The sequence below is a fragment of the Lathyrus oleraceus genome, chromosome 4 (assembly GCF_024323335.1).
Source record: "Lathyrus oleraceus cultivar Zhongwan6 chromosome 4, CAAS_Psat_ZW6_1.0, whole genome shotgun sequence".
NCBI lineage: Eukaryota > Viridiplantae > Streptophyta > Magnoliopsida > Fabales > Fabaceae > Lathyrus > Lathyrus oleraceus.
In genome coordinates this window covers 463,591,579-463,602,413 of record NC_066582.1, presented here as the reverse complement: position 1 = coordinate 463,602,413, position 10,835 = coordinate 463,591,579, and the positions used below count along the sequence as shown (strand labels likewise).

The 10,835-nt window shown below is 36.6% G+C and overlaps 1 protein-coding gene across 1 annotated transcript; it reads right to left on the bottom strand.

The window, feature by feature from the left end:
- Window positions 1-7,720: 7,720 nt before the first annotated feature.
- On the bottom strand, window positions 7,721-8,909 carry LOC127137973 (probable 6-phosphogluconolactonase 4, chloroplastic; the record flags this gene model as incomplete). Its single annotated transcript, XM_051064379.1, has 3 exons — window positions 7,721-8,221; window positions 8,309-8,444; window positions 8,560-8,909. Coding segments are annotated over 3 exons (987 nt in total), but the record flags the coding sequence as incomplete, so codon positions are not given.
- Between the last annotated feature and the right edge of the window lie 1,926 nt (window positions 8,910-10,835).

Genomic DNA, 10,835 nt, shown 5'->3' with positions numbered 1-10,835 from the left:
ACCTACTCACTTTCTTATCTGCCACAAACCTAATGACATGGGCAAACAACCATTAAACCCTAGTAATCAAATTCAATCTTCACAAGATGAGAGAGTGTTGAATATTACAACTCAACTAGACAAACCTTTTATACGAAGTTACTGAAACATTGAGGTGTGCATAACAATGTTGATTACAACTCAACTAGACAAACTAACAATGCCAAGTTATTGAAACATTAAGGTGTACATAAATATCCAACACTAATTCTATTAGGGCATTATCATGGAATACCCGAAATAAAACCTAACACTCTAAGATATTCAATGTGGGTGCTTGCTTTCCAAAGTAGGTTTGATCCCCTTATATAGAAAGGTAATTATGGGCCTTTCTCCTTGGATAGTATCTTTGAATTCATCCAGAATTAATGCAGAATTTGTTCGGTATTTGATTTTCTCCTTGAATATCTCCAACAATATATGACTTGTTTTAATTAAAATTAAAATTTAAATCTTCATTTAAAACCTAATCAATCTCCATCCATCTGTCAAACAAATAACCTAACCTATTGTTAAATCAATAACAATAAAATCTTTAATAAATCTTCTACAGAACACACTCCAAAATGCAGCATTTTGGTGCCTGTTGCATAAGGCCCAAATGTCGTACCAACATGTTGGAGCATCGCTCATAACGTGCGTCTTTTCTGCAGCTTCATACAACTTTAGCAATCTAGACCAATCTTGAATACTTGGACACTTCTCGGAGTTGTTGTTTTGCTAAATGCAGGCAATCCAAAGGGCCAATCCAATGGGAACAACAACCCCCTTTGGCAAATTGTGACAAAACGACTCTTCAAGATAAATAGCACTTTTCCATAAGAATAAGTGACAACCAATAGATGTATTGGTTCTTCAGAGCATTTCAACAACAACAACTTTATGTATCATAGTTAAGCACCAGCAGCAACAAAAGTCATAAGCATCAACATTCAGAAGCTTACACATAGTCCATTCAGTTTGCTCCAAACCTAACAGACAACCATGCAATCATTCATAGACTTATTCATGCATGAATCTAGTACCACATAGTTAAGAGCATACAATACTACTAACTAACATATATCAGTATACAATCATTCACATACTTAATCATGCACACAAAATCAGTTAGTATTTGATATCAATGAATACTACTAACACATATAGATATGTTTTCACAAATACAAGGACTAGGACCAGATGTCATGCATGATGCTCCATCATGGAGCACAACATTAGTACTTCCTATATAGTTATTACTAAACAAATACATGTTGCATAAGCAACACCATTACTCCCCCTTTTCCCCATGATTTGGCAAAGGGTAAGGTCTTTAACTGGACATCTAGAAGTTAGTCAAGCATACGTTAGTATGTTAACTCATACAAAACCAAATTATGAAAAACAACTAGAATCAACAATCTTCAGTTTGAACACACCAATATAAACATGTTATGAAGCATTTTACATATTATAAAACAAACATACTTACACAGAATCTATTGGAGACAACTCTCCTCATATTTGGTCTTCAGTCCATCCTCTTGAGTTCATGAAGGTGGCCCAATCATCATCTGCATCTGAGCCACTATCTTGCACATGTGCCTTTGTCATAATCTGTATCCTAGTAACTAAAGTCCTCCCAGTAGTAATTGTTTTAGTTTATGGTCCACCATGTGGTCCTTCAACACTTGCATGGGAAGAGGAACGGTCTTTCTTGATCTTCTTCTCTTTAGTTTCCTCAGTTCTCTTAAAACTAGAGGAATTCTTCTTAGCTTTGTCTTGGTTCTGACTCATGTTGAACAAAAAAACACTTGTGCAGGGTAGAAGAAATAGTAGATTTCATAGAGAAAAATAAGGCTAGACGACCCTTTTTCTTGACAGTATTGAAAGTCTACATATAAGGAGTGATTGGAAACTGATAAATCACCCTGAATGAACGTGCATCATAGAGAATAAGAGAGATTGTTTGGCTTATAGGACTTCACATATGCACACACCAATTTCACTTCTCAAATGTTCAAAACGAACGATATCTAAAGGTTTAACAAATATGTCAGTAAGTCGTTGGTCAGTTGTAATGTGCTCTAAATTGACCATTTTATGCTCCACAAGATCCCTAATGAAATGATGGTATATGCCAATATTCTTAGTTCTACTATGTTGTAAACATTATTTTTTGAGATATTGATGGCACTCAGTTTGTTACAGTACAATGTCATGACATATTCTTCAACATTGTATTCTTTTAGCATCTCTTTCATCCAGAGCAATTGAGTACAACTGCTTCCAGCAACAATGTATTCAGCTTCAGCAGTAGATAGAGAGACACAATTCTGCTTTTTATTAAACCAAGAGATCATATTGTTTCCAAGAAAGAAACATCCACCTGAAGTACTTTTTATGTCATCTGCACTTTCGGCCTAATCTGCATCCCAGTAACCTAATAGAATAGGATTTGAATCATGAGAGTACAATATGCCATAGTCATAAATCCTACTTTCATCATATTTGTTCTTATAAATACACTTGGTACCAATGACATTCACATCTTCAAGTCTAGGTACTGGCTCCTATACATTATTTCTTTCAAACTAGCCCAATTCTTCTTGCATGGAATTGATCCAGAATTCATCAATCAATGCTTCCTTGATGTTTTTAGGCTCAATCTTAGAGATAAATAATGTGTTGGAAATGCTTTCTCTGGATATTGTAGCCACTCCTTCATTCATACTTCCTATTATTTTCTCTAGGGGATGATCTTTCTGAACTCTGATTGATGGTCCATTGTTGGTTTGAAGATCATCAGAATTAGTGATCTCATGCACAATGTCAGAGTCCTTTGATGGGACATTGGTTGATACATTAGTTTGTTGAAGAGGAACTTCATCTTCTTCTTCTTCTTCCTTACCTTCAGGAGTTTCATTAATAACCACATTAATGTATTCCATCATAACCTTGGAGCGCTTGATATACACTTTATACGCTCTGCTATTTGTGAAGTAACCAAGGAATATACCTTCCTCACTCTTTGGGTCCAACTTTCTCCTTTGCTATATATCTTTCAGAATGTAGAACTTACTTCTAAAGACATGGAAATACTTGACATTTGGCTTTCTCCCTTTACATAACCCATACACGGCTTGTTTGGTTCCGGATCTGATGTTCACTCTATTATGAATGTGGCAAGTTGTGTTCATAGCTTCTTCCTAGAAACAATATGGAAGTTTATTGGCATGTAATATAACTCAGGCTGACTCTTGTAGAGTTTTGTTCTTCCTTTCTACCAACCCATTTTGCTAAGGTGTTATTGGGGCAGACAATTTTGAATTCTCAAACTCAGTACCATGGTCACTTCTAATTTTAACAATTCAAATCCCTTTCTCTCTTTGCAGGAGTTGACACATCTCTTTGAATACCACAAACATGTCAAACTTTTCTCTAATTAATTTTAACAAGTGTATCTTCATAAGTCTTCCACACATAAAAAGACACATTTTACCTCATAGGCTCTTTACTTGCATATGCCCCATTAAGTCCATATCCAGTAATTCAATAACTTTTTTGGTGGAAAGATGATGATGCTTATTGTAGGGCGTCTTAGGTTGCTTGCCTATTTGGCATTACCCACACACTTTTCCTTCTTCAATCTTGAGTTTAGGCAATCCCTTCACAACATCTCCTGAAACAATCTTCTTCATGCTCTTGAGATTGAGGTGACTAAGTTTTGTGCCAAAGCTTGGTCTCATCAACTTTTTCCATTGGACAAGTTGAGGGATGCTTTTTGTTCATAGATATACATAGATAATAGTTATCACCTTGAGCCTTTCATAACCACTCCTTGATTTTGGATGGAAATAACAAATTCTGATTTTTGAAGCTAACCTTAAGGCCTTGATCACATAGCTGACTAATACTCATCAAGTTGGAAGTCAAACCTTCCACCAACAACACATTATCAAGGCAAGGTAGGCCAGAATATACTAGTTTGCATTTCCCCTGATTCTGCCTTTTACACCATCACCAAAGGTGACATAGCTATTAGAGTAAGGTTGTAGCTCTTTAAGATACGACCTTTCCCCTGTCATATGTCTAGAAAATCCACTATCAAAATACCAATCCTCTCTAGAGTATACCTTAAGAGAAGTATGCGTTATAAGACTTATAACTTCAACTTTGGGTTTCCACACCTTCTTCACTTGAACCTTCTTTTCTTTCCATTTAAACCTTGTTTTCCTATGGTGTTATGGAAATCCATATAGTATGTAACAATTTGGCCTTATGTGCCCATATTTTCCATAATGATGGCATCTTTTAGTGTAGCCTTTACGATGGCGGTGTGCATGTTAAGCTAGATGTTAGAACATGTGATTCTTTTTGTTCACATGACTGTAGTCAAATCCTATGGCTACAAAGTTTCTTGGCTTCTTCTCTTCCACTTGTATGTGTTTTAAAATTTCAACACCAGTTCTTGACTTCTTCTCATCTTCCATAATTCTATTTGATAAGTCTTGAGCTCTTACAAACCCTGCTAACTCATCCAGCTTGGATGTTAGAACATAAATATCTTCACCCTGACTAGTGACTAGAGTAGAAATATTTTGATTTTCTTGATGAAGCTCCCCTACAGTTTTCTTTAGGTTCTCGATTTCTCTGCATGCTTCTTCCCACTTGATGATCACAGATTTATCAGATTCATCTATCTCTTCCTTAATTAATCCCTCATTATCAGACTCACTTTTACTAATATACTTACCAGAGTAAACCTTGAAGACGCCAAAGGTTTCTTTCTCATTATCATATTTTCAATCTTTGTTAATATGAGCTTTGGCATATGAGTTTTTGATGATCCTTCATGAGCAGAATTGAGAATCTCCCATTTCTCTTTAGCTTATGAGCATGTATTGATTAACCTTAACATGTTTTTATCAACCCTTTTGAGAATAGCATTTAGAGCCTTGGAGTTTCCAAGGGCTTCATCATCTTTAACTATGGTCGATTCAACCTTTGGTTTTAGGCTAGTTGAGCCGTCTTCAGAAGTAGCAACATGATGTTTCTGCAGAAGAATTGCCATCCAAGGTGCAACGGAATTTAAAAATTTCTCCATTTAGTGATCCTTACTAATGGGCATGATCAGTGATAGAATCTTTATCTCTTGTGGTGATTCAAACCTTTGGTGCGGATCTCTTGTAACGATCAAAACTTTGGATATAAATCCACGGAGCGATCACGAACGTTGAACGATGACAACGTCTCTACTCAGTCCACACGAACGGATTCCTTCAATCGCAGTGCTAGCTGTTATGAATGAAGGCTTTGAGTGAGAGAAAGAGAGATACGAAATTCCAACTCTTCAGTTGTGTTGTATTCCCATACAATGCTTCTGCACAAGAGTTCTATTTATAGAACCACTTGTGTGGGCTTCAAGCCAAAAAGCCCACTTAAGTGTATTTTGTCCCATATCTCATAATATGCCCAAGTCACTGAAGTATTTGGTACCTTACCATACTTCGTATTCTACTTAAGTACACCGTACCTTACGATGTTCCTTAGTTACTCTATCTCTCATCAATCCGTCCTTTGTGTGTGACCCTGTAGGTTTTCGCGACGTTGGCAATTATATTAAATCACGCATTTAACATAATAAATAGTGAGCGGTATCTAGCAACACACCACTGCTACCCAAGTCACGAAAATGTCATGTGATCTGACAAAACCTCCTGTGATAGTAATTATGTGTATAATTACCTCTTTGCCCTTATGTCTATATTGAACACAAGGTATAGACCGTGTCATCCTTGTCCAGTTTAATATTGGGCCCATAGACATTTATCCTGTTACGCAGGATGGGCAAATTCCATCTAGGTCACTCATGTCCCTCAGTATGCTTTGTGGAGTACCCATCAACTGTCTTTATGGTCATCCAGTTACGGACAATGTTGGATCAGCAACAAAGCACTCGACTCTATATCTAGGGTCCATAGTGGTTTCAGGTCGAAGAGTGGCATACACTATTATCACCACGAGAATAACTTATGACACTTTGCATAACTTTCTATATAGTATTCTCATAGCGGGTCAATCCGGTATAAATATTAATCTTAATATTCATACCTATGTTTAAGACTTGATAACTCTTTATCCATGATCCATGAGATGTGATCATCAGTCTACAAACATAATAGTCTTAATGCTTTAATGTTATCCCACTTCACAATAAAGCTCGACTACGGATACTTTAAGAATAGTGTCCTTATGTTTAATGTGGTCTCATGATCAAGTCACACTTGATGCATTAAACGGACTAACTATTCTAGGGACTTTATTAAACAAACGTAATAAAGAAAAATCCTTTTATTATTAATAAATAATTCGATACAAGTACCAAAAGTATTGGCCTCTAGGGCTTACACCAACAATCTCCCACTAGCACTAGAGCCAATTAGGCATACCCCTAATGCCCATTGATCTAGTATGGCCATCATGCTTTTGCTGCGCAAGAGGCTTTGTCAGTGGGTCAGCAATATTGTCAAGTGTAGGTACTCTACATATTTTCACATATCCTCTATCTATTATCTCTCGAATGAGATGATAATGCCTAAGTATGTGTTTGGATCGTTGGTGAGATCTAGACTCCTTAGCTTGTGCGATAGCACCATTGTTATCACAATAGAGACCAATGGGATCCACAATGCTAGGGACTATGCCATGTTCACTAATGAACTTTTTGATCCAAACAGCTTCCTTTGCTGCACTTGAGGCAGCAATATACTCGGCCTCGGTTGTAGAATCAGCAATTGTATCTTGCTTTAAACTTTTCTAGCTCACAGCGCCACCATTTAAGCAAAACACATAACCATTGGAATCATTCATATTAAAGCGTCTCAACACTTTTTCTATGTACTCTGACTTAGGCCAAGCATTTTGTGATCTATCTCTATAGATTCTGATTTCTAATATATAGGCTGCTTCACCTAGGTCCTTCATAGAAAAGCATTTCCCCAACCAAGACTTTACATGTTGCAGGGTAGGGATATCGTTTCCAATGAGTAATATGTCATCTACATATAATACAAGGCTCATCTTCGTTCTTGATGAATCCATATTGTTTTACTGTTTCATCAAAACGAAGATTCCATGAGTAGGTCACAGGCTCATCTTTATCCATGAGTAATATATCACCTTTATGAGATATCCATATCTCTCAGGCAGGTGACATATCCTGCTTGACCTACGTTGGTCTTGTTCTACTCACTACGCCAAAAATGACTTTTAACAGCGCATCTTAGACAGCGCTTTTAAAAGAAAGCGTTGTCTAAGGTTAAAATTAAAATAAAACACGGAAAATGTTCCAAAAAAATAATGAAAGCGCTTTTAAATATAGACCTTAGTCAGCGCTTTTGATAAAGCGCTGTCTAAAGTCTTTAAATTAAAAAAAAATTAAAACCAAAAGCGCTGTCTAAGGGGGGGTTTAGAAAGCGCTTTTGGAAAGCGCTGTCTAAGGCATACCTTAGAAAGCGCTTTCCACAAAAGCGCTGTCTAAGGTCTAATTAAAATAAAATTTCAGACTCTATTTCAATTTTCGTTCTCTGTTCTTTTGTTTTCCCTCCTGCGAACGTTGAAACCCTATCAGTTCCTCTTCTCTAGCTAAACCACAAAACGCCATAAATTCCTCTTGAAACCTAACCCTAAGCTCCAATCAAGCCAAACGTTGAATCGAAGGTTGCAGCGCAAGGAGATCCTTCGAAGTGGGGGTTTGCTCTTGCGAACGTTGAATCGAAGGTTGCAGCGCAAGGAGATCACTTGAATACGGTACGTTCTGCTCTAATGCTCTTCCTCTTCTTCCATCTTTTGAACTTGTTGTGAATTCTCTGGTAACCACCATTGCTACATTGGAAGAAGCATTGATCACTGGAAATGTGAAAGTGATTCTCTCTGGTGGTTGTTTTGGTGAGTCATTGAGGAAAGAAATCCATTTCTGATCCTCATTGAGAAGAGGATGACCCGGGAATAAAGATGCAACATGTCCATCCGGACCCATACCTAGAAGCATGAGATCAAATTTTGGTAACCCATTGGTTGATGTGGCTATCACATTGCTAGTAACCAAGCGTCTAAGGGTTGTCTCATAAACATCTGCTGCTCCATCAGGTGGTAGGGAATCATCAATAGAATAAACATTGAGAGGGGGAATTGGCACCTAACAGAAGAATGTGATTAGAATAAGAGACATCATTAAACTTAGCACCTATGATATTGTAATAAACAAAGCACATGAATTAACTACCTTGGAGAGAAATCCATCATTGGCAAGCTTATAATTACTTTCTAAGTTATCCTTTGGGACAACCCTCTCGTCAACCCAGAAAACATGCCATTTTGACCAATCTATGGTTTCAGCATATGGCGAATCAACCAATTTCCTGAAATCGAAACATACAATTTTTTTTGACAAAGCGCTTAATGTTCCTAAATTGCTCGATTTAATTTGCTTATATTCAAGATTAGAGAGACAAATTTTACATTGATAATACTCACCTAAGGTACTTGATCAAAGATCCACCAGACAAAGCAACCGTGAAAGCACCTCTTTCTTTGGTAAACTTGGTAGAAAGTTGAGCAACATCATAAGCCAAGGACACAGCAAGATGTTCCTTACTGAAAACCTCAACATTCTTATAACCCTTTTCCCACTTAAGTGATGCCTCTATTTTCCCCACACATCTATTGGGTGAAAACACTTTATTATTCTTCCTTAGAGGATGATAAACAATTTTGTTCCCAACTTGTGTTGGTAAAATTGATGTCCTTAGTGATAGTGGATTTGGTTTTTGTGCACAAAATAAACTACTTTGGAGAGTGCATGAATTAGACAAATGTAGATTGAAATTAAGAAGTTAGTTAGAAATGAAACTATTAGTTGTAAATTCAAATTGAAATGTAAATGTTAATGAATCACTTATGAATAACAGCGAACACGAATACACTTCCATTTTTCGGTTTCAATCATTGAACGTGTTTGAAGAATCGTACGTGTCTCGACATTTGGGTGTTGACTTCGTTTTTCGTTTCTACTGTTCTTCATTTCTTGCGGTATGTTCTTCAATATTTCTTCATTTCTTCGTTTCTACTGTATAATCTTGTTGAGAATGTTGAGAATGTTTATAATCTTGTTGAGAATGTTTATAATCTTGCGGTAGTTTACTAATGTTGAGAATGTGCATAATCTTGTTGACTGAGTTTAGTGTATTATTCTTGTTGAAGTTGTTTTGATTCATAAAAACTGAGTTTAGAAGTTGACAATAGAAAAATGTTGATGTTTGTAAGGAAAACAATAAGGTACATTGTTGTTGTTATGTTTGATTAGAAAACTGAGTTTGTAAAAACTGAGTTCATAAGGTACATTGTTATAGAAAAATTAACGTGTTATAGGTATAGTTATAGGTATATTGTAATAGAAAAAGTTTGATTCTTGTAATATAAAAAATGAAAGTGATGAGGTAATTAAAGTTGGTATATTGGCGTATCGGATACGTTATTGAAGTTTATATTAACATTGGTTATGTATAGGTTTTTGAAGTTTAAAATGAATTGAACTTTATAATTGTTAGGATATTCAAAGATACTACCTTAGTTATGTATTTTCGTCTGGATTAATTGTTTACTTTAATAAGTAGGAAAACCATGGATAAAACATGGATCTGTGCCGATCGAATGACCAAAGAGTACGAGAGTGGGGTTGCGGAATTCGTTAAGTATGCTGTTCAACACGCTGAAAACCCCAGACGAATGCATTGTCCTTGCTTGCGTTGTTGTTATATTGGTAAGGTTGACGCACATGGATTGAAATCGCATTTGCTGAGGCATGGAATTGATCAAAGTTATCAGTGTTGGATATTTCATGGTGAGAAAATTAACGAGAATGTTGAATCGAGTGGAAAAAGTAATACGACCTATGCTTCATACGACAAAGACACGGAAACATACGATTGTGATCGAGTTGAAGAGATTGTAGAAGCACTGGAAGAAGATCTTCATGATTGTCCTGAAATGTTTGAGAGGATGGTAAGCGATGCAGAGAAACCGTTGTACAAAGGTTGCACTAAATTCTCAAGACTTTCTGCGGTATTAAAGTTGTACAACTTAAAGGCGGGCAATGGATGGTCGGATAAAAGTTTCACAGAGTTGTTGGCCCTTATGAGAGAAATGCTACCAGATGATAATGTTCTTCCTAATCGAACCTATGAGGCAAAAAAAATGTTGTGCTCTATTGGCATGAGCTATGATAAGATACATGCTTGTCCTAACGATTGCATTTTGTTTCGTAACGAATATGCAATGTTAACTGAGTGCCCTAAATGCGGTTTGTCTCGATATAAGAAAAGATTATCTCCCGCAAAAGTCTTATGGTATTTTCCGATAATTCCGAGATTTAGGCGCATGTTTCGTAGTGAAACCGATGCAAGACATCTTACTTGGCATGCAGATGAAAGAATTATTGATGGAAAGTATCGGCATCCGGCTGATTCACCACAGTGGTCGAAGATTGATAATGATTATCCTGAGTTTGGATCAGAAGCAAGAAACCTTCGATTGGCATTATCTACTGATGGAATGAACCCACATGGTCTTCAAAGTATCTCACATACCACATGGCCTGTGATTCTTATGATTTATAACCTACCTCCGTGGCTATGTATGAAGCGTAAGTACATGATGTTATCTATGTTAATCTCTAGGCCTAAACAACCAGGGAATGACATAGACGTATACTTGACACCTCTGATCGAAGATTTAAAGATTTTGTGGGAGAA